This window comes from Bombus terrestris, chromosome 6 (assembly GCF_910591885.1).
Source record: "Bombus terrestris chromosome 6, iyBomTerr1.2, whole genome shotgun sequence".
NCBI lineage: Eukaryota > Metazoa > Arthropoda > Insecta > Hymenoptera > Apidae > Bombus > Bombus terrestris.
The window spans coordinates 6,707,266-6,732,730 of record NC_063274.1 but is presented as its reverse complement, the minus strand read 5'-3'; the positions used below and the strand labels follow the sequence as shown (position 1 = coordinate 6,732,730).

Sequence of the window (25,465 nt, the reverse complement as noted above, 5' to 3'; positions counted from 1 at the left end):
ACTAATTATCTGGCTCTGTTCGTTCTTCATCCTTGTTGCTATCGATCGTTGATTATTTAACCTTCTTACTAATTTATTTAACTAATCATTTTTATACTCGAGTTACATTGCCGTTCCCCAAACACAGTACAAAACACGCGCGAAAGAATCAGCCATAACGAAAACCCATTACAGCGTTTGGATACATATTCCATTCGCTACTCGACATTCTCATAAAAATATAACTTGCCTCCCGTGCCGCGAAAAAACGGGAAAAGGCAACCCCACGTATGTACACCGTACCAGCCATACGACGCGTCGTGACGTGTTGCATCGCGACGATACGTGCTCGCAACTTTTCACTGTATAGGTATCCCCCAAACGACCCAGAAAACGAGCTCCGCGCCACTTGACAAACCGCGTCCCATAAGCAGCCATCGTTTTCCAGGCCTCCGGCCGCAGTCATAATCGTAGATTCGGAGTTGCTGCATATTTGATGTCGCGTGGCCCGCGATCGGCCGAATTTTCCCCGGCGGATGGCGGCGTTGCTGGCCATAAGAGGCTTCTGTGATTGAAGGTTAGGGCGGGACACGCCGATACCGCGCGCCGTCCCCCGGCGTCCATTAACTTTTCATCTTTATATAATTCTAGACTCGTACCGGCGCGTTGCAGCTCGTGCTCCTCCTTGCCTGCTTTTTCCGGGCCGCGCGCGCCCGGAACCGGCCGTAATTGCCGGCTATAAAGATCCGGCCGAGATATGGCCTCTCGTTACGAGATTTGCCACCGGTGGGACCGTTCCGCCATCCATGCCGCCGCACCGTCCTCTTTGTCCCTTCCTCTTCCCTCGTTCCATGTACGTCACCCGTATTTGCCTACCGTGGCCAGGCGGACTTTTACGAGCGACGTTCGCGGTCCCGCTAAATCACTCCGATGCGAAGCCACCGATTACCCTACCGATTGGACTATGTTCGCGTGCACGCGTCCGGAGAGACGTCGCAGGTGACCCGCGTAAGGGTTGCGGTCGTGCGAGTGGAAGAAATATAGCGAAGTCGTAAGTCGTCGGTGGTGAAAGATGGTGAAGATCTCCGCGGTGACGTGCATCGTTGCGTGCGTCTAGTACCTTTTTCGTATCAATTTGTAGCCATTGCGCGATATCGTACGTGGAAGAAAGCTTGGAGAAAAATAATAACGACTCGGTGTTTTACTTTGGATCCGTTAAGACGATTTGAAAAATTAACGAACGTCTAACCCTTGATAAGTTGAGATGGCTGAAGCCCCCAGAACGCTTTTTTTATTATGCACAAGGGTTCCTTCGCATCTTTAAACGGAGCCATATCGTTGCTTTTCTCTGTCGTGTACCGAGGGGGAGAGAAAGCTACGTTCAACGTGTAATGTTGCAACTTTTCTCGATAATAGTACGCTGAAGAAGCTAAACGTACGAAAAGTTCAAGGAACGACAGAAAACAATAAATCGATGTACAGAATAAAACAATGGAATTCATCGTGCTATCAAAATTGCGCATTTGAGAAACTTATCGTGCTGTGTTATTTCGTACACGAGTCACAGGGTCGATTATCAGAACAAAGTTGGAACAACTTGGTTGCTTGGGCCACTTCGAATTTACGTCGACAAGAGGAAATTGACGAGGTGGATCGTGGTCTATCGACGAGGTAAAAGATACGAGGACTGCTGTGGCTGAGAAGCTCGAGGGCTGCGAACCACTTGGAAAGAAATCTATTGCATCCGTGGGTCGTGTTGAACGCGAGGGCGAGTGTGGGCTCAAATGACACGGAATAAAAGTAATGCCCCGCGATACACACCGCCCTTGCTCTAAGAACACCCTTCTTCTCGCCCCTGACCACCCCGTCGACTTCGTCGACGCTCGAGGGTTCCCGCTGGGAAGCGAGCAATCGATATCCGGGATAAGAAATGTCTGCTCGCGGGCCCTGCCTTTTCTTCCTATCGGTCGACGATTATTTCACGATACAATGCCGACTGTTTCGCGATCCTAACGCTGGTTTCTGATCGTGCGAGGGTCGTGGATGGGGAGGTAAGGGATTGTAAGGGGTTCTAGGACACGTGGAGTTTGTTTAGATGGTAATTTCGTGCGGGGGTTCGGATTCAAGGAGAAGTACCGTTTGAAAAATCGAAGAGAAAAGGGTGACCGATAATAAACACGAGTAAATGTCTAATGGTTGTTGAGCTTATAGTAGTGGGGCAATTTTTTATGTTTGTTCCTGTGCAATTCATTTTCTGTGTTTGACTTTGTATCTCTTTCTAACATCTTACGCTGTTAAAAGAACTTGTCGCTGTATAATCTTGATACACGGCCGTAGATTACGCTTCAATTTGCAAGGAACAGGAGCGCACATACGATATGTAAATGTAGAACAAATTACCCGTTCTATATATTCATGGCGACGATAAGAGCTCAAAGAAAAGGAAGAAAGAGGTAAAGAAAGCTTGAAAATGGTAGAATGAAGCAATTTCAACAATTATCGTCTCGCTGCTATTTACATCGTCCTTAAAATAATGTACTTTGTCTGAATTGTCTCGGGGATAAACTTGCATACTATGTTTCTCAAAAAGATCTCGTCCGATCCGCCGTGTATATCTGCTTGAAACCGGTTATCGTGGTTTCTACCGTCTTACACGGCCACCAAAATAAGCGAAACGAGCATTCGTATCAACGACTCCGCTTCGATACTTTGTTCTCGAACTCACGCTATAAAGGTTCGCCGATAATTCTGCCTCGGAGCGGAATTAAGTACAAATTGGCCACGTTCCATCGCCGTGTACGTACGATCCTCACGGTCATGAAGATCGATCTCTAAGTCGATTCTCGTAAACCCTCCGAGTGGAAATCGACCGCTTCGTTTTCATAATACGATCCACGAAAAGCTGGAGTAGTATCGCGCCGATCTTCGCGTTCCATGAACAACCGAAACAGGAACGCCAAGAACTCGTGAACGCCGCGGGACACTCGACCGTGTGATTGCGCCGAGTCGATTCCTCGAAATCGACCAGAACTCCATGAACCTTGGCGTGTTTTTCTCTTTTCGGTAGCCGAAGATTATGTATTTGCTTACGACGATGTGTCGTAAGACGATGAAGATGGTGTGCTACACGATCGATGGCTGGTTCATTGACAGCCTCTAGGTATCTCCTCTCTATTTCGTTTTTTCATTCGATCGTGGCTCGATAATACCGCGAATGAGCGAATCGAAGCGATGGAACCGACAGTCGTATTCTTCGCTGGATCTTCCATTTACCGATGATTCGTAATTTTGATATTTGATGGATTAACAGTAGAAACGAAAATATTAAACGTTGGCTTTTAGCTAAGATAGTTAAGAAATAGATAGGGATTTTGTAAATCGCTAAAAATAGTGAAAATTTTGTTGAGAATTGTGCATCTTAATCGCCGAAATAAAAGTAAAGGAACACTAAGGTTACACTTAGAATTCATATTAAAGTAGTTTTAGATTTATTTAATAAACGATTTGCAGGATCATATAGTTAAGATAGTTAAGAAATAGATAGAATAGATAGAAATTTTGTAAATCGCTAAAAATGATGAAAATTTTGTTGAGAATTGTACATCTTAATCGCCGAAATAAAAATAAAGAGACACTAAGGTTACACTTAGAACTCATATTACAATAGTTTTAAATTTATTTAATAAACGATTCCCAGGATCTTCGTGGATATAAATTTGCACGCGTCTCAGCACTCTCTTTGTCTCACCATCTTCCTTACCACACTGCCAACGGAACAGTTACATTCATCTGTTTTTCGAGAAGCCGCGCACACACATACTTCCACACACTCATATTCACATACGTGTGTCACTACTACGCGGCTAATATAGTCCAGCACTCAAAATTGTACATATCTCAATAAATTTCTTTCGGAGCGAAATCCTATACGTTTCAAAGAAGCAAAAATTAGTGCGAACGAAATGTGAAAAATACGGTTCGATAAAGATTTTTGCGGTGTATTTTAAACATCTTGCCAGCGGAGGAGCGTAAAATTAATGCAAACTGCGATTCAAAAACCGGCATACTGACCTAGAAAAGGGATATGTGGCGTGACGTCATGCTGCTTTCCTACGTAGGGGTAATTCAGAATTGTGGGGTATACTGGGCAGTGGGATCGATATTTCGGTCCATGGGGTCCGTCGACATTAAAGAGGAAAAGACGTCTATCAAGCGAAACTTACTCATATTGTAAAGGGGATATCAATCGTGCCATAAAATTATTTCGGAAGGAAGCTTTGTGATTCAACAACGAAGAGTGGACTTTCTGGTATTTAAATGGAAAAATTTCATTAGAACGTTATCAGCTGGAAAAATTATTTCTTAACGTGCAACTTCGATGATGAAAGTTTAATCAACCGTGAACATATTAACGGAGTGTCCTGAATTAGAATGTTCTAAAACAGCGTTTTTTGTGATTTTTCTTAGAAAGGAAAGAAAGAAATGAAGTTATTGAATTTTGATGTATGATTTTATATATATTTAAGGAACACAGAAAGTTTTTTTTAAGTATAAAGAAGAGTTATAACAGATTTCTAAGCCTATTTCATGGGCTGCAGTCTTCAATCGGCGGGAAAGATCCACCTCGTAATTCTTGACTGAAACGAAAAATAAAAAAAGGATTAAATTATTATATATTTTTCTTCTGCGTGAACTAGACAACGGCAGAAAAAATGTGAAATTAAAAGTTTTGGCGGGTTAAGAAAAAGGGGGTGGGGGGTTTCTTAAGAAAAGAAAATAAACTTTAAGGCGCTATAACAATTATTTAAGCAAACTTTTTTCTACCTTTGCTTAGTTCACTCAGAAGAAAAATATATAATAATTTAATCCTTTTTTGGTTTTTTCTTTCAGTCAAGAATTGCGAGGTGGATCTTTCCCGTCGATTGAAAACTGCAAAAAATCTGGTATAATTTTTTTTTACTTAAAAAAAAAATTTATTTCTATTCGTTAAATATATATAAAACCATACCTCAAAATTCAATAACTTCGTTTCTTCCTTTCGCTTCTAAAAAAATCACAAAAACACGTTGTATTAGAACATTCTAATTCAGGACACCTCCTTAAACAAAATAGTCGATCGCGATCTAATTAATCTCAACGAGAGAGAAATATATTTTATTCGAATAAAAGAATGCTTCTTCTATCAGGTCGTCCGAAAAGTTTCTTTCGTTTTATAAGGAAACAATGGATGCACAACATTTTCTGTTTTACGTTATTTTATCGAACTACGTATGATCCATTTTCTTTTATCAAGATGAAGATTACAACGTTCGACAAATTAGGTTTCATGTTTGTATAAAGATGCGTCGTTGTAAAACACGTGTCTGTAAAAGAAAGATACTTCTCGGACAACCTAATATATTTAACCGAAACATCCCCCAACGCGATCTCCAATAAATAGCCTGCCAATAATCGAGCTTACATTACTTCTGCAACCCCTGATCGAAGCGACTGACCGAACAGGAAGATCAAAAAGGTCTCGCATCTTTTCAATTTCGCGAAAGGACGCGGTGTTTTTGTGAAATTAGTCGCGATTCGAGGGATCAAAGTTGCTGATCCGTGGAGAGAGGCAGTCACTTCGTCATCGTACGGCGCAGAGACGCCGAGACGGCGGAGCCGTCGATTAAAAGTTTCGACGCTCCGGCTCATTGGCCAACTCGATGGCAGACAACAGTGACAGAGTTCCGTCCGTTCGCGGCTTTTTGCCTTCTTACTTTTTCTCGCGACTAAGCCGATAGTGGAATTGCTCAGCGAAGTTGGAATCTTCCTTTTGTTCACGTTTTCCTCTTTTTTCAATCCCGAGGAAATATTTCCACGATCGATCGCGACGCACTTTCTTTGATTGGATGACTCGTTGGAATATTGATCGCGTCACCGTATCGCTGCTTGGTATTGGCAGTGGTGGCACGACTCAAAAGATGTAAATTTTAGAGACTTTTTAAAACTTAGGAAGAAATCTTCGCGAGTCATTTCAACGGCGTAGCAAAGCTGACTCAACACGAGATATGCCACTATATGGCATTATACGCCAACCTCCACCTGTAGCGTCAGAAAACAACCGAAGATGAGTCGGTGTTGTTATACTAAAACTAAAATCAAGTTTACAGCGCCATAAGTATTAATTTTACCCTCTGACACAGAACTGATAGAATTATAAATTTAGCATTTTGCACGATAAAGATAGAAACGTAATGTAAACCTTCTATTCCGTAGAATCACGTTTGAAATTTGTTCAGTTGTGCCGAGTTGTGCGTAAAATGATTATTAAAGTTTGTTCTTTATAGAGAGATTATCGTATCGAGATTAATAATATAATCCACATAAGTAAGAATTCGTGAATCGAGACCACTTGAAGCTACTTCAGCTTCTTTACGTATAATCTTCGATATCTGTTCACCAGAACGAAGAAGAGCTGCATTATGATACAAGACAGTAAGCAACTCTATCTACATCAAGAATCATCCATGGTTACCATCATTTATCGTTTGCGTAGGATATCAGACGTATGAGCGTGCTTCTATTGGCCATAAAATTGTCTGTGCGAGTATAGTGAGAGCGAACAATAGTACTTAATAGCTGATGCCCAAGACCGAGTCGTGTTTCATCGGCTGCAGTCGGTGCGCTTATCATCGTGGTCTAAAGAAAGAAGCGGCGTGGCGCGGCGGGACACCCTGCGCGAGGTTGTTCGATTAAAATATTCCAACGTAATTCATTAGCATGGTGTAGTCGTGCAGCGTATCGAGCGTGGTATAGCCCTGAAGGGCTCGCCTCGAGCTAATATATCCACAGCGTGTACACACTTATATAGCGGCCACGCGACAAAACGACTGGCAAAACCGGGCGTAATGGAACGATCAAAAATCATTAGAAGCTGCTGTCCGCAAATGAATGGAAATTAACGCCGTGGTTTGGCGGGTTTGGGCCCATAAAAATCCAGTGGCCCGTCGCATAGGCGGATAATTTGAGTAGCGGATCGATGCCGGCCCACGGACGGTGTATTACATTGTAATTATCATCAATATTCGTGGACGAATTGCGTTGAAGCGGCGCGAAGAGGCCGCCGGTAGGATGCAATTACTTGCCACTTTCTTAGCGGCGGATCCATGAATTATTCGGTGAGCGGCGCTCGTTAACGAGTGCGAAACGGAACGGGACGAAGAGAACACATCGGAGAGGATGATCGCTCCGCGCTGCGATGTCAAAGCGGGGACGACGCAGGTGCGCGCGGGCGAGCCAAGGCGACGAGCCAAGCGAAGTAAGGCTATGTGGCGTGGCAGCGAGGAGGCGAAGAAACGACGGCGGCGTCGACTCGAGGAGGCGACGAGCCGCGCGCAACCGCGTCCGGTGTGTAATCTACCTAACGATCTGCAGCACTCCGGGATTAATAATCACGGTCGTTCCGAGTCCTACGAAACAGTCCGGTGCGGCGGAATCTTATTTAAAAATAATTGCGTACCCAGTTGCGATGGTTTCCTGTGCTTGATTACGGCTAATTGTTCGGAATTTACAAGTATAATGGCGCGTTTAACGCGTCGACTATGTAACGGCCGTGAGTGTATAAGAAAAAGAGAGAGAGAGAGAGAGTGGAATCGTCCTGTCGTCCCGCAGGCAACTGCAATTCCTGTGTGTGCTCGCTCGCCAAATGAAGAACCCGCAGCTCGTGACGCGAATCGACCTCCTTCCGCGTTTCCACGGGGACCCCGTACCGGATCTCCGACCAACCTCTCTTCCTCTTTTCCTCCCTGCTACTGAGCAAACCGTGGTATCGTCGTTAAGTTACCTCTTGTTATCGGGCCTGGTTAGTCGCAACTGGTTGGTATCAGCCGTGGTTGTCGATGTCTTAGACATGCGTTAAATCTCAGAAATTTGCAAAATTACGTAAGGGAGCCTGCCAGCGCAGGCTTCGTGCGAAATCGTCATTGACAAGCTTCACGTGGTCGCTGCTAATTGCTTTTGACGTATCCGGGAGATCAGAATGTAGTAGAGTGAGTTATAGGAAATATCAAGGACGACAAACAGTCAAGGTGAGATTGTTTCGAAGAAGTTAAGAAAACGAAGTTAATCGTAACAAATCGTAATAAATCGTTCCATTATTAATTCAGATTGAATAATTAGTTGCTATACGTATAGATGCGTCAGTTCGGATGACCGAGGCTTTCGTTAGACCGCGTTACTCCGCCTGCCGCGACAGCAACTTCACCGAGCCCATTTGATAACCACCCGGTCCATTAATTAGCGGATAGTCCAAAGTCACTCGAAAGCATTGATGCAGGGTCCGGCTTTTGGTTTAAAATCCGGCAGAGGGGTAGTGGAGGCCGCGTCGATCTGCTCATGTGGCTCGGGTCACAACGTTCGCCAGATACTATACGCGGAACGTCTTTATACGCGGACGGGGCCACGCGATACATTTGGACATTTTCGCTATCGGTTTGAGCTATCAGCGAAATGACCATTCGCCACGGCTGTACACGAACGCAACGGATCGGCGAAGCGGACGAGAAAGAGAGAGAGAGAGGGAAACAGAGGAACGGCCACCGCCAATCTGTCGCTGGCTGCATTAGCCCGGGGGGTTGCCTTTTCAAAAGGCCACGTTTGATGAGGCGCCCTCTCACCGGGGCGGCGCTGGTTCGCGAGCGCGCGCACGCCCGCTCGGATACTTTTAAAGTAAATTAGCTTTTTAGTTTTCTGCGCCTAAAACCCGGCGAATATAACATGTATAAAAGGAAGGGCTGCTCGAGCGCTGGCCGAGGGTTCGACCGCCTCAATAGCTGAATAGAGCTCTCCCCCTCCGTCCGCTCCGGTCCTCGCGATATCCTCGTGTGTGCGCTGCGCCGACCGCCTAAGTCGACCGCGGTCTACGCGCGTCTGAATGCTTAAAAACAAAATGCGTTGCATCCGCCGAGCCCTTTCCCTCCTTTCACCCCCTAGAGTCTAGTCTGTGAAAGAGAGGTAACCCCCTTTTGGGGGTTGGAAAGATCGAACCGCTCTTTCTCCGCCGATCTACCGCCTCTGTTGACTGTTCGCAAAGTCGCAAAAAGTCCGACCTTCTTCGTTTGCAATCCGACTCTATGAGTAGACGTTAGCTTATACGGACGATACAGGCGGTGGTTGGGGTTTTCGTAGACCGCCGTCGAAAAAAGTCGACGTTGCGAGAAAAACACGCGGCCGACTTCTTTTTCCCAACCGAACCTACGAGCAAGTGGAATGAACTGTGGAAAACGCGCTTTTGTGAGGTTCGAGGATGAGCTGTCTGCTGGTTTTCCAGCGGTGGTGAACTATCCTTTTCCAGATTAGAATCAGTTTTTCGAAATGCCCAGAAATGTTTCTGCTGTGAGCAGGACGTTCGACTTACATCGAAGATGGAGAAGAAACGGGTCTTTGGGCTCGTCCAGGTGAAATAGAATTAGTCTGTTCGATTATCATAAAGAAAAGAATATCGTACACACAGATTTGCCTCCGCCGACGAATGAATCGCGTATTGAATCGACCATCGGTCCACACACACGGTTTGGATTGTTCGTATCGATCAACTACAAATTGCCACAAGGTGCTAGCAGTTCGGAGCAGATCTCGTTAAGGTCAACTTTCCTCCGATCTGGGAAGCGGAGAGAGAAAATGTACCTAATCCAGATTCCGTGAGTACGAGCGGGTCTCGGGTAATAAATAATCGAACGCGGAGAAGGATTCGAGGAAAAAGGAAAAGAAGGAAAAGGAAGCGGCAGGACGGTGAAAAACGGCGAAAAAAAAACAGTTAAAGGCAAATACTCGTGGACTCCCCGCGAGGCGACCCCGGGTGAACTTCTAGCAGTCATCGCGGGGGGTCTTCTAACGAGCCGTGCAATTAACATTTTTATTAGACGGTTCCTCCGAGCCGATCGGTTGGATGCTCCACATGCGCGTCGATAAAGTGGACGACACGAAACCGCTTCCTTCCATCTGCGAAATTAATTGAAACTCGGTCCGTGGCACGATGCGCTTCGGTCCTGAACTTCTGAGAACGACTCCTCGCAACGGGAACCGCAACAAATTGCTTTTAGAAAATACACGCGCTCCTGTTCGCAGCCTTAGGTATTAGGACAGTTATGAAAAAACAAGACGAAGATGAGAAATTGTTAAAAAAATTACTAAAACCTTTAAGGTTTGAGTGTAAAAGTGCCATATGGAGAAGTAAATAACCGATCTTTACGTTCGTATTGCTACGTTCTTCGCGATATTTGCCGTTATTTGGCTGTAAACGAAAGCACAAGATCGTTCGCCTTTAACGAATTTTGTACAATATCTGACTTACTTGTCGCGTTGTCGATCTTTCGTTATTCGAATCCACCAATTATCTACATGAATCCATTTCATGCTACCCAATGCAACGTACGAAGGTTCGTTCTAAATATATACGAACATGCCGAGTTGAAATCCAATTATAGAAATGTCGGCTCTTATTATATTCGAACGAATAAAAACTGTTGGAACAGAGAAAAACTGAACTCTCATCCTTGTAACATAATACCTTATGCGTTACACGGTACACGTAATATGTTTAACGATATAAACAAAATTCTAATATAATTACAATATGCTAGACTAATAACTGTTGTTACAACTTTGCTTTTAATTTATTTATCATTAACTGCGATCATGCACTTCCTGTACATAATACGTAACGCCTATCTGTTCATCTTTCTATGCAAACGTACGTAACTTTCTCTATAGGGTAACTTTTTCTCGAAAACTTGCATACAAATGAACTCATTACCAAGATCGATGACACGTTCCACCAACGATAGAGCATCGGCGTTATCGTGTTCGATAGAAAACACGCGCACGAAAGATCTCGCAGGCTGCAATTTTATTTTACACGTCCGAGCCACTCCATAGATTGTCTCGTGCGAAGGTAAAGAGAAAGAATGAAGCGAGCAAAAGTGGAGGACGTAAGTAGGATTCTCACACGAGCAGAACGATGCTGCGAAGGGTCAAACGAATCCTCGTACTCGTACTTGGGCCACGGCTCGCCTATCGACGCTACATCCCATAAAGCGCTTAACAAAACAAACAAAAGGAAGATTATCGGCTCGCGCCTCGAACCGGGGCCGGTCGGCACGAGTTACGGCTGCGGAAGAGTCACGGTTCACCGGCTCCTACGAATCCAAAGCCCTCGAAAAACTTCCGCGATACTCTTTCGCGCCTTCGAGATTATGATTATCCAGCGGGTTATCCACGTAGCAGAGACCGGTATCCGGTACCGTGGTAAGGTGAAAAACAAACAAGGGGTTATCGTTCACAGAGGGAAGGTGTATCGCGTAAGTGTGTCTTGAACACGTCTGACGCGTATGCGACTGCAACAGGGAGGAAGATACCGGAGAGCAGAGACGAAGATGAAGCCAGTGGACACGGGATAGAGGGAACGAGGATGGTCGTAGAGGGAATGGCGCCTGGCAGAGCGATGGATCGGGCATTGTTCGGCATTCGATGCGCATCGGTGTGCTACGTGCCGTACGGTGATTTGGCTAACCACACGTTGTTGAGCCATCGGCGGCATCCGGCATTGTTTGCTCGCTTTGATGAGGCCAATTCGCGTTTCGCTTTTGCGTTTGCGTTTCGTACGGGATGCGCGCATGATTCCGACCTGCTCTCTTCGGCCGTCGCACCGGCATTTATTCGCAGCCTCTGTGTGCGGATTCGCATCCCGCGCGCGCGATGCACGCCGTGCAAGCGGTGCACACGGGGTGCAGACGCAACAATGGGATTCGCTGTACGAGTCGAACCGCGACCCAAGCGCTTCTGCACCATTGTTTCGGAAATTTGGAACACGCGCGCGCGGCTAGAGTCGCCGCGGCATATCGTGTAACGCGGTTTCCGTTTACCCGACTACGCTCTGGCCGGCTGAATCGGAACTAAATGACCTGGAAAAAGGGGCAACTATCGCTACGTTTTGCCGATCGAGATGCTGCAATTTTTTCTCTTTTTTCTGCCTTCTTCCGTTTAGAGAGAGATCGTTGTTGCAGATTCGCTGAGATCTTTGATGCTGAAATTATGCGATTTGTTTCGTGCTGTCGATCGGGGATAGCTTGGAACGAGTGTTGCGTTATGTGCGAAGATACAAAGTAAAATCGATGAGAATATTGGAGCAGTTGTTTGTGACATAGTTACCGGTAGATTCCGGAGATTGAAAAATTTTTTAAAAGTTAAAAGACAGACAAGAAAATTTGAATCCGCGCATCGTAGTTGCCATCGAGACATCGTATCGTAGAAAACAAAAAGTTATCTCTAAAATAAAGGAATAAGAAGTAAATCCAGCGCGATATTTGATCGCAATCTATAACAGAGTCGCAGGAAAGGATCGACGCAGCTTGAGACTGGTTTACAGAAGAGATCCGTGTGTTTGTGTGTGTATGTGCGAAGGAGCAAGCGTGCAAGAGTGTTGTTGCATGCGCGTACGGGGCTGCGTATGTCATTAGTGACCCTCGGTGTGACCCCGGGATTCGCTCTCACCATACCGGGCTATCAACACCGACCACCGTGCGCACAAGGCTCCATTACGCCTTTTCTAACGATCCTGCCTGCACGACACTGTCGCAGATTATAGTTACTCGCCACGAACGCGAGTAGTACGAGGTTTCCCTTACGTTTTATCACGTGTTGCCGAGGTAATGGCAGGATATGTTGCGGCGGAATTGTTTCTTGCACTCCCGAGGCTGGGGCAGTCGCGAGTCGTACTTCTACGTTGGGCGAAAGCGCTACCAGTTTCGTAGCCTTCGATTAAAGGCCAAAGGATATTTGAGAACAAGTTTACCCTTGCTTCCGAGTCTTTCGAAACGACGAATCTTATCAATTTTTCAGTTTTCTTTGACGAAAGAAGAAAACAGATGAGCACATTTATACAAAGATTTCGCGTAGAAAAATGAAAGATTGTAAAAACTCAACTCGTGTACAATTTCACGTAGAAATAATTCTACAGATAGTTGCAAACATACAGTGTTTGTATTTACTCCGCAGGAATCGCTGCCTATTCGATAAGCATGACTGCACGCAATAAAAGACAAGAAAGTAAAAACCGTTCGCTAACAGCAAGGAGAATGAAACATAGAAGCTAAAGACCCTCGACTAATAATAAGAATTCTGACACCAGCGGGCGAAACGACTGCTGTCATAGTTGCGAAGCGAAGAAATCGTAAAACGGAAATTCGCCAGGCAGAAAGCACACGAACGTGTTTCGAAAAGTGGAGAAGAGCACGATGCGACGCGTTCGAAAGTGGCGAGGAACACGAGGCACATCGATCGATCCGGCATGGGACGGCCGTCTGGCGTGGAAGAGTGCACGTAGTGTACGCGAAAGAGTAGGCTCGCCTCCTCCAGCGAGAACTGGTAACTGCTGCCGCTATTAAATGCAGACACGAGCGAGCACAGGCCGGAAATTGCCTAATTTCCTGAGTGCGCACGCCGATCCGTCAACCTGACGTGACGGGGACGTAGTTGCACGAACACCGTGACTTTTAATGTCAAGCGTCAAAAGAAACTCGCTGCCAACTATATGGACCAACTTTCGTCTACGTAAACAGGTAGGTCCGCTCGATCGTTCCTCTACGATTCGGTTACCCACGGTTCGATCTTCCGGAACTATGTCAGGCAATTGTGAAAGCATGTAATTTTCCACAACTACAGTCTACACAGGCATTTTTTTTTATTTCTGTATAAAACGGCGCATTTCGTTCGCTAGCAAAGGGGAGTTGTTGATTTCATGGGAAATTAATTGTTTAGTTAATAACGTCAAGGCGTATTTGCACGACACGAATTCGATTAGAATCGTGCGTAAGATTAATTTTTAGGTCGAGGATACGATATATCATTGTTCTTCGTAATCGTCCATCGTATCTGATATTATTAGCTGTTACCTACTATGTATATCTAGTGAAGAAAATATTATAAGACACGTTGTTAATCCTCTTTGGATCCTTTGTTCCACTGGCTACAATACAAACACATTTACCGATCCTAGATGCCTTTACCAACAACTATCCACACCCAAAATCTGCAAGTACCTACTCGATAAGTCGACGAGCTCGAACTGTTTAAACACAAATTCGAATTTAACAGCCAGCATTACGCATTAATCCGTGGATCGATAATCCGTATGAGGCAACAATGATTAATTAGCGATCACGGAATAGTACCTGTACCAACATTTGGTAAATCCACGTGCCGTGTACCGCGATACGGATACGACGATGTTTGTCGAGTGAATTCCGCCAAGCGGAATGTATCGAACAGCGACCGACCGGAATGTATCGAGCAGCAAGCTATCCGGTCGATACGCAGTAAGCTTCAACCGCGAGTGGCTATCGAAGGAAAGATTAGGTGTTCGACGTGGGTCGCCGGTGATAGAGAGACTAATCCCGGGACTTAGTGCAGCTCGTGCGAGCAACGGGATAAGGTGACAGTAGATAGGAGAAAAGCCACAATTAAGAGACGTCAATCGCTCGAGAAACGCGTCAAAGTTCGTTTGTACCCACATCGACAGATCGAACAAGACACGAGCATAGGTCGATCCCACTTTCATACAAAGCTTCGCGCACATATTCAATTTAGAACGATTTTTAACAAACTCTCGTCAAAGATTTTTCGCCGATTTCATTCGGTTCTCATCTGACATTCTATTCGTTTCGAGCACTTGGTATTTTATTTCAAGAGATGAGATCGAAGAAATAAGATTGAAATCACACGTTGCGGAGACTGAAAAGCAATCGGAGCTTTATTAAACCGAGACATTTACCTACCTACCAATGGAGAAAACAGTTTCTTTCGCTTGGCGGATCGCGAGCCAAGGGTAAAAATCACGTTACACTCGATTAAGAGCGTAGGCTGTAATAAGGAGCTGGAAAGGACTAATTTCTGGCGATTCATTGAAAATTACGAGCGAGCAAGTCGACGAGATCGGTACGGTTTAGTCAAGGTAAAAGGAAAAGAAACGCGGGACGTTCGATTCGCATAAAAAAGCGCAACTATGCATAATTTTTCCAGTCCAAGTTTTACGAGAACTCGTGCATTTTTAAAAGGCAATTTCAGCGCGCCGATTCCTCCGGCCCTCTCGCCTCGTCTCACCTGCGGCGGCCGCACTTTTCTTTCAGCGAACGGTCATTTTGTTCGAGTAGACGTCCGCGTGGTCACGATCCATGACGAAGAAGCCCCGTAAGGAAATTTATGCGCATAGCCACGAAGGTGTATACCCGAGCTACCGACTAGAACCGTGTGTCCGTGTGGCTGCGTACGCGCGTCCGCCAAAAGATATTCCGCAACTCGCTCTCCACTCGTTACAAAAGCCGACGCTCGCGATGCTGCTAATGTTACGGGTCAGCCAAAATACGAAACTATTAATTAACGAACCTGTCAAGATGTTATCATTGAACATGTCAAGCGTTTGTGAAATCCGTCTTTCTAAATCCTCCTGCGATCAATATCGTAAGAATTAGAGAATCCGATGTTATAATTAATAACAATAAACAGCGTGTATTAGAAAACATTTGTAGACACTATCTATAGATATTATTTCTTTCTCATTGAATTCAACGAGCGAAACTACGAGAATGCACGGCAAGAGGGGTGTAGAAACTTTAAAGTAAGTAGATGTACAGGTTTATACGCAGTTATATTCGATGCCCACCGGTATTGCATCTGTTCCTTACGATTCGGTCTCACCGTAAGCTCGGAACCCTGGCGTTACGCAATTCGCACAGAGAGTCGATCTCTTTAAACACTCGAACAAATCGCTGTGTATTTCAGTCAGATATCACACGAAAAGCCAACATTCCTCCCATGAAATTGAACAGAACTCGGACACGGTAACGCGACACGGTGAACGGTATACGCGAGAGAACGGTGCAGTAGCACGTACTACTGCGCAAAAGCGAGAACGTTAATCCAAGGAGGCTGGACACGTTTCTCCTTTGAAGCTCGGTAAAGCAAACAAACAAAGAAATTCCTTTCTATTTGGCCTCCAATTCAGTTCCCGATTCAACATCGGAAATAGCCAACGGCTTGGAATCATTGCTATCCGACAGTCCGGTTCTGCTACATGTCGCTCGTGTGCCGTACGGCCGTACGGCGGCAGACGCGAACCACATGCGCCGTGGACAGCGCACTCGAGCGCTTCCCCCACTAGCAACCGAGTGGGCGGAGTCAGTTATCCCCACCGCGCGACATCTTCCCCTACGACCCCTCCGGTGCTCTCCCCACCACGCGAACGTCCGACCGTGCGACCGTGATCACCGACACAGACGCACCGGCTGAGTCGAGAGGGACAGAGGGACGGTTCGTGTCGCTCGAGAGTCCCCTTCTTTCCCGTGTCGTCCGCTTGCTGTCCTCTGGCACCGGGGATCCACGCCTTCCCACCTTCCCATTGGCTCGATCTGTCCCCGGGCACTCTGGTGACACACGCCCATTCGCGATCGTTCTCCAGGAAACGGTCGGCAGGATCGACGTTGGTTGCTCCTCGGTGAAAATTCTTCGCGAGATTGCACGTATTTCACCGGTGCGGCGTTTCGCCCGACATCCTTTGACCGCGCCGGTAATTACTGGTTTTCACGGAAGAACAGGGGGAGAGAGGAGACAGAGAAGGGTGATACCTAACGTACACGCCGAGAGCTCGGAATTTTATCGTGCAAACCGTCCTCCGGGCGGAAATTGGAAATTAGATTACTCGGGGAACAACTCGATGCTCGTACACCGCGGTACTGCTCTGCTGGGTATCGTCGGGGAGATTGAGAAACCCAGACTTCGAGAATCCGTCGTACCGCGAATAGCATCGGTGGTTGCGGACTCTGCTCGGGTAGCTCATATCGACTGCATATGTATGCACTTACTTGGGTATTCTCTGTTTCCTCGTTGTATAGTATAATGTGTATCTACCCGTACATAAAAAGACGTTTATACTTAATTTGTATGTGGAAGAGATGTGGAAATGATATTAATCACTTTCGCTAGACATCGTCTCGCAAGTTCAAATTTTGCCGATCTGACATTGACAAGAGACAATTCAGACACGTTGTCAAGCATGGTGTTATGTATTTCACGTAGGTATCAATTTATATCGACACGACTCGATGATATGTTAACGTAATGCAACGACAGAGTAGCTTTCAAATTCGCACGAACAGCCCCGGAAATAGGTCTAATTTTCCGAGGATCTCCGTTACAGCTGGGCGTATCATCGTGTAATCTAAACAAGCCGGTAATCGATGTATGCGTTTGACGTGGGCTTGTTTTTCTTTGCCCTACGATCCATAGCCCCTCTATTCCCCTTCCAAGTTACGATCGGACAGCTGGAAAGCGTGGCCCGATTGCGTAACGAGGACCCGCGCTCCCCGGCACATGAAATACCATCGTTTTCGCTCGGCTTGTGGGCTATCGCGCGGAAAACCGCGCGTTATCGCCAGACTCGACTACAGAAACGAGGCTGAAAAATCAACAGCCACGCTTAAAGGTCGCGGCCGAGTTCACCGCGGACATTTTTCGGTCCCGATATGTCACTGTCAACTAGTATCGATTGCGCTGACGTGTTTCGGTTGCATCGGCGATGGATTTTTCCCTTTTGCGTCGCAGTTGCAAGAGATAATTCTCTGAGCGATAGGCATATGGAATAAAGTCGTGACAAAGTTATCGAAAGTAAATTAGCGATTAACGATAAACTTGCTTAAAAGATTCCTATCTAATATAAGGAAAGTAAAATTTTATTCTACCACACGGAAATATATATAAAGCGCAGCGTAAGAGATTAAGTTCCTTTAACGCAACTTGATTGAAACGGTAGATCTATCGCATCTTCTATTCAGCTTACGAGATTCGATATGTGCCGGAGAAAAAAAGGAACGGACGGACGACCGAGATGAACGGAAGATGCGACTGCGATAACCACGATGGAAATTGAATTCTCTCACCAGTCATCCTGCTGTGAAAGTACATACGTATACGCATGCCAACCGTTGGGCGATCGATGTCGAGAAAAGGGAACCGAAGGTCCTGTCTCTATTGTCTGGAAACCGGAGCACAGGTAAACGCGCGTAAGTACTTACGTCACTCGCCAATACCGTTGTAGTTGAGGAATACACGGGAAACCTTGAACCTACGATAAAAACTTAAAATAATAACTATTAAATAATTATTAAATAGATTAATCGTCAAATAAAATGAAAGAAGTACATATTCCGGTTCCTGAATGTAACAGCTTTGTTAATTGTATAACGTTTCCTTGGTATTACTTGAATCGCGTAAGTATTTTTTAAACAGATAGGTATTTTTTAAACAGCGTAACGAAAGGGATAGGTAGCTGAAGTTGGTCGAGCTTTCTTTAGTTCGTTGCGTAATATGCGCGCAAGCTTAGCGGCTACTTAACGTAGGTTAAGCTCCCATCCACTAGGCTGTCGAGGGATGCCCGTTGATCTAGTTAGCGAAATTGGAATTGAAAGCGTGACTGTTCGACATTACGATAATTTATCACTCAAATAAATGTTCGCTCGTGGTGTTCAGCCATATACAAGTATCAATTTACATGACGCAACGGATACGTAATCTGATATATCGTGTAACGGCGCGCACAGAATCGCGAATGGCCGTTCTCATCGAAACAGACGCCGAGGGTAACGCAGAATCGGAAATGATAAATTTCTCTCTTTTACGTGCCACAATTGTAGGTGCTTTCCTTATCGACTACTCACGTCGAACGCGCGCCGCAACATCATTTTTAACGCATTGGTTCTATGCGTTGTTTTATATACATATTCACTACTTTATTAACAATTTCATTATATGTTGTAGACAATGGAACGAGACAGGTACGAAGGTAAATAAATTGCGTTAAATTAGTTTAGGCGTTAGAATAAGTGACATTTATTAGTACGAGCTTTAAAGTTGCTTGTCTCTCGTTTATTTCGAGCAAATGGCTGTTCCCTTCTTGCTTGCCTTTATATATCTTGCTTATATTAATGCTATATATTATGCTATGCCATATATTAATGATGCTTTAATGGAATGGGAGTGTTCGTTAACCTCTCATGCTCGATATTTCTTTCCGTTAAGTTAGCGCCACTCGGCGAGTAATTACGCGCGGACAAACTCCTCAAATAAAGCAGCTTATTGAATTTATTTGTTACGTACGATTTAGCATGATTCAAATACCAATCTGTCATCTATATTGAAATTAATAATAATTCTGTTTCTGTCCTTGCTTAACCTGTACTGCGTATAACGCGACTCGGTTAACATAGAAACCTATATGTAGTTACTAGAAAATTACTTAACGAAATGAAAGAAAGATAGTGCTGACCTGTAAATTAGTAAAAATACAATAAGAACGATCATATTACAAGAACGACAATCTCTATCCCGCTAATCTTGTATCACATTTGTAATCCAAACGTAATCTCTGTACATGTACATATGTATATATATACATTTCGAATTTAAGTAGCATACATACATTAGCCCTGAAGTTGGGCACAGATAATTGTGTACTCTTTTTTATCGACATAGATCGATTAATTGCAATTGTTTGGTACGTAGCGCTACGTAAGACAAAATACCGCGAAGCATAGTTCAGTTTCCCGCGTCGTGTCCCATGAAAATTGTTTATGCATTATTCGCGTTCTTTATCGTACGATTACACAGTGTATTTTGTGCATAATCAACGAAGAAGCAATAGGCAGGAATAAGAATGGAAGAAAGAAACGAAGATAGTGATAGTCAATTGTCCCATTGACATTTACTATGTCAATCTTCTCCAATGGCCAACATAACCTAAAACGCGTAGAACAGGAACGTAAAAACTAGTCGAAATGTTAAAGTACCCACATCTGAAAGAAATTAGAGTATCAGTAACAAAAAGTGGTGAAAAAGACGAGGTTTGGTAAGATAGACAGGTTGGAGTAGGATTGGTTTAAAGAAGCACGGTTTATCGGGAGATGGTAAATGGGCGAAAACACGGCGGAAGGACGCGTAGACACATCGCGAGAAGAAGTAGTAAGCCGTGAATAGAAGTGCGCTGGTAGATTCAACAAAAGGTGAACCCACAAAGTGGATCTAGCCGTATAGGTCTGTAGAAGGCGGGAGGTAGCCGGCCAACTCCGTAGGTAGAGATATATCCGAGCTCGGGCGTATTCGGGCATGCTCGTGCGTTCCCGCTGGCTGGTGGTGGCCGCGCACCTCCGCCAAGTTTCACGCTGCGTGGAACGAAACTCGTACGCGATCAGCTCGACCGAGGCAATCCGGCATCCTTACGTATGCTCGTTGCGTTCTTGACCGATATGGTGTTCTTCTCCCCGTAATTAGTGACCCTGATCGCGAGATAGAGTCGATCGCGAGAGCTAACACCGCGTGTCGCGTGAAGAGAGCTAGGTTCGATCCCCGGACGGTTCGACCCCCTCTCGCTGTCTGTGACTGAACGAGAGCGAGCACGTCGGTTGCCGCTGGATTCTCGAGGCAGTGTACCGTAAAAAGTTCGCGGAACACGGTGAAAACGCGAGTCGTCCGTTCCTCGCGCGTACGTATATACACGGTGCTTCACGCTCGACGACGTTTCATCGCCTCTCACTATTGGAGAGGGAAAAAGAGAGAAAGAAGAGAAGCTCTGAAGCGTATCTGTATCGTTGACACTCTCCGTTCGTTCGCTCGCGCCAAGAACTAGCTGCAAGTGACAACCCTCCGAAGGAAAGCCTATCTCCTTCCTGTCCACCGAAGCTTAGCAGGACCCTTGCGATTCGATGCGACTCGTACGAGCGACAGTCGACGAATGACGAGAAGGAAAGGGTCCCCGATAGGGCCAGGTAACGATCCGACCAAAGGAAAATCGGAGTCGTAGGCGGGGCCTAAGGTCGGGGACACGTGACACGGAAACTGTCACGCCGCCCTTGTCCTCCCCTCCTTCACCCCCTCCACTCGACCGAAAAGCACCGAGCCAGCTATACGAGCGCTGCTTCTACCAACCGACAGCGTGCCGTCGAACGCTTCTGTTCGTTCGTCGAGTCTTCGCTTCTTTATTTCGATCTGTTCCATCGACCAATTTTTCCATACTGGATATGAAAGCGCACGCTCTGCGATTCCAATGCTTCTGTAAGAACACATGCGTTCGAACGACGCCATCTCGTTTCTCTACGCCTGTCACGTTTAGAATTTTACCAATGACGCATCGGAAGCAGTTTTAACGATACTCCAAAATAAGCAGCAGCTACACTTATACAAATATATGATATTTCGTGACACGAAAAGTGGGAGTCGCTACAACATCGGCAGTATCTGAAAGCTGACATATTCGCCTCACTGACGACTCTCTCTTGTCCAACCGCGTGACACCAAGGACGATCATCAAGGATTATGATAATATTTGATTCAAATTCGATCGTAGCTCGCAGTCACGACACTTTCGACGATCAACCTTTTCATTATCCGTAATCGACGTTATTCGACCACGATATTCAACATACCTGGTTTCCTAATTTCGAATGATGCTCGTACGAATCAGTGATCGCCATAACACGTCTGTGGTCAGTTTGCCGATGGTTCGACCGAGATTCGACGCGGTCGAATTCGCGGTTTGACGCGGGTCACCGCGTCGCCGTGAACGTCCAGAAGATGCAGCAGGGTAGCGTGGGTGACGGGGACTCGGCCCCGAGGAATTCACCGATAAACTCCAACTTGAGCGACGCCGACGGTCGTATTCGAATTAAAGTCGAGGCGCCGGAATCGACGGAGGTATTCGACCTTAAACGAGAACCTCAAGACGAGTACCATACAGTCCAGCATGATTACCATTACGACAGAAAACCAATCGTTCCTCCAACGAAGCTCGACGGTAATCCCGAGATCGTCAACCAATGTCAGCCACCGCATCAAATTTATCCGCGGCCGGTTACAACGGCACTCCCGAATTCTTATGGTTTCCCACATTTTTATGGACCGTCAGCGATGCTGCCTCCGTCGTTTCATGGCTCTAGACCATCTTCGGATCGACCGATTGGGAAGATCGACGAGCATGAGCACGAACAGGAACGTTACAGAGTGCCCGTGTCCAGTGTGGCCGCCAGTGACAGTGTTTATCTGCATCATGATTCTCATAGATACGAGATCGGTGATTATCACGGGAAAGGATATTCAGGAATGCCTTATGCCGCGTTTCGGCCTTCGATGCAGCAGCGTACTGCGGTATACGCTAGTCATCATAATAACAGTGGCTATAGGGTTGCACAGTATCAAAATAGGAAGCGCAAGTGGAGCGGCGCTGCGCTCCGTGGAATGCCGCCGTCGATGCCAGTGAGTTTCCTTTTTTCTTCTTTGCCTCCGATTACTTGCAATTGATCTGGTTCATAGGATCGCCAATGCGTTATACGCAATTCTATTACAAAGAATGAAACGTTGTTGGTACTTACCGTTAGCTTCGATACAGAGATTTAGTTAATGTTGATGTTTTCCGTGTCCCAGTAATCAATAGTTTAATCGCAACGACAGATTTCCTAGAGCCAAATAGGATTCAGTGCGATCGTTAGTTTTCTATAACAAATTAAACGTTCTAATTCGTGTTTTTTAACTCAACTGCTAAGATTGATTGAAATATACAACTTTGTTTAAACGACACACAATTTTTGGTGGATACAGAGCGGTAGAGACAGAGCGAGAAACATATAAAGGAAACGCTGTAACAATTTTTTGACTATGACTATTTACCTGTAGTGGTTGCTATCGCATTATCGAAAAACGTAGTTGCTCGTGTCTCGATTCTCGTCTACGCGGAACGCGATCACTTGGTTCGCTGCAGTCCGAAGTGTAACTCGTTAAATATCGACACGCAACCGAAGAATACCTTTTGTCTGAGACGCGGAAGCAACCGTAATTTTACTTGGATTGGAAGATTTTTAATTATATTCGACATTAATAATGCATTGAACGCCACTTTCTTTTGTTCGGCGCTCCGATTCACTGTAAACAAAAGCGAATTGCATTACGTAAGAGAAGCGCGTTTAATCGAATCCGCGGATATTTCACTGACATTTTACACGGACGCGAGGTGGTAGGCCTGTGGTCCGTTGGCATACATCCAATTTTCGTACCACCCAATTTTAACACAACTATCCAACCAGATTATACGAGTGATTTCTGACTTTTTGTGAAAACGATGCGATGTAATAATACGGCGTAATAATATCCTTGCAACCGACGTGTGAATAATATAACTCGCTACAACGATTACCCTCGTGAACATAATTTGTAATAATCTTTTCGTAATTCTAACGTGCACAGAAAAGATCGTGAAATTTTCTTCGATACTAATTTGCTAAAGATGCTCGATGTATCCGCGTTTAATTTTACAAAGCTAGGTGTTTGAAACGTATTTTATTTAATTCCAAAATCGAATGAATAAGCTAGGGCTTGACGCCGAGTCGCTTGATAACATACTGAATTTGTTTGTGATTTTTATACGCAATCGTCGACGAGAAATACGAGAGAAAGTGGCGTGTAACTCGGGTCCGAGGAGGAATCGTTACCGGTCACGATGCGTTATCGTCGCACGACCTGCGAAGAGTGCCCCGGGTTCCCGCTGGTTTTAATGAAATCGAATGAAAGTTGGCGATCGTTCGGTCAAAAATTACGCCGATCCATGGTCGAAATTACAGTGATTACACGCGGCGTGTCGGTTTGGCCCCTCGAGGGGTGGATTCTCTGGCCGAACGCGAACCGGGACGCGGCGAGGCCCATTCAGCGGCGACCGCGCCGATCACGAGCGAGAAACGGCCGACGCGGAACGGTTTGCACAACGATTATTATAATATCGGTGGATTAAAATAGATGCGCGTGTGGCGGACGCGTTTTGCCGGCGACTTCTGGTCTGGCCGCGATCCGCCAGCCAGCGCATTACATATTCTATGGTTATATAATGCGTACGAACAGCGTGGTTACTTTACAAATTACGCCAACAGCGGCACGGCTACCGCACGCTTCGATTAATTCAAATTGGCCGCGCGCTTACCCCGCATGAATTAGCTCGGCGTGCCCTTTTTCCTCCGCCTAATTGAGACCTACGAAACGCGCATAATCCGTGGAAGGAACGTGACTGGAAGTGGGTCGCGGTGCTCGCGATCGGACGTTTCTTTGGGTCAAAGGATAACCGAATCGCTTGATCGCGCAACGTCCGCTTCGACGTATCTACGATCTATACGTACGTGTTCGTGTTCCGTTTGTTTGTTGCTTTGCTTTACCTGCTCGTGAAAATTTTATCTGCGATGTCTATCACGGGTCAACGATGGTAACGAGTTCCTACAACATTCGCATCGTCGTATTCTCGTGGAAAAAATCGAGTTACTCAATTTGCACTAACTTAACTCTGCGTTATCCCAGCTTTCCATTTTTATCGATTTTAATTGGTCTCCGGGTTTATCACGCGACCAGACCAGCGTATTTCTCGACGCGAAGAGAAATTACAGCCAACGGCTCCAGAAAACGAGAATGAACTACAAGCTGTTGTCCGTTTAGGCGCCCAATGATGGCGAAATCACGCCAAATCGGGCCGAGGCGCGACTCTAGCTGTTCTGTCAGCCACTTCCGCGCCGAATTTGTCCAGCCTCGATGCAACCAAGATTCTCTCATCTGCATACCGTTTCCTCTCTCTAACGATCGTTCATCTTCCGCGCCGGGACGCACGCACCTGTATCGAGATAACGCGGCGTAACGTATACCCGCGGCGAATAAGGGCATTGAATCGAAGCCGATCCCTACGGCTTTCCTCGGGTTAGCTCGCTCGCGGACTACCGCGGGTCGGTCTATAAATTTCGTACCGGGAAATCGTGCACCTGCGGCCGTACTCCTCCGAATCGATCGAGATCGAAATGGAATCTGTTTCTGCGAGTGCAACGATCCAGGAGATTGCGGGACTTTTGTCCTAGCCCGTTTCTTATTCTTACGTTTTAGTTGCAAAGTACAGCATAAAGCAAAATGCAGAATATGGTGGAACTAGCGCGTGTAGACTAATAACTAATAACTAAGCGTGGAACTAATTTCATTTTACAAACAGACTGCTTATATAATAGTAAAGGCGTAGAGAGAGTGTAAAGCAGTGGTTAGAAGGAACAGTAAAATATACATATAAGGTAAGGAAGAAAAATGAGAAAAATATAAATCCTTCACCTAATTTTTAGATTTTATACGCGATGATATACACGCATCCAGCTTGTTTATATATTTTACGGAAGTTCGCTGGAAATGTGCGACTAATTAGCAAACACAATTAATTTGTTCGGAAACTTGCGCAGCGACCACGTCGTGCGTATAACACTATACAACGATTATTTTTGCTTCCGCGAGACATGATATTGTATGCATCGAATTATTAAGCAAGACGCAGTTATCGCGTTGCGAGTCACCATAAACGAGATAAAACATACACTTTCAAAGAAGTAAAAAATATTTTTTCATTCATTCG

At 45.6% G+C, this 25,465-nt stretch overlaps 1 protein-coding gene across 2 annotated transcripts in view; it reads left to right on the top strand.

Annotated features, from left to right (window-relative positions):
* Positions 1-20,131: 20,131 nt before the first annotated feature.
* LOC105665835 (zinc finger protein basonuclin-2) overlaps positions 20,132-25,465 on the top strand; it is a 262,495-nt gene continuing 257,161 nt past the window's right edge. The window contains exon 1 of one of the 2 annotated variants that reach the window (XM_048406309.1): positions 20,132-22,305. In XM_048406309.1, coding sequence (XP_048262266.1) covers positions 21,628-22,305 — 678 coding nt within the window. In that variant the 5' untranslated portion in view covers positions 20,132-21,627. The remainder of the gene's footprint in view (positions 22,306-25,465) is intronic. The other variant, XM_012309351.3, reaches the window with a different exon arrangement.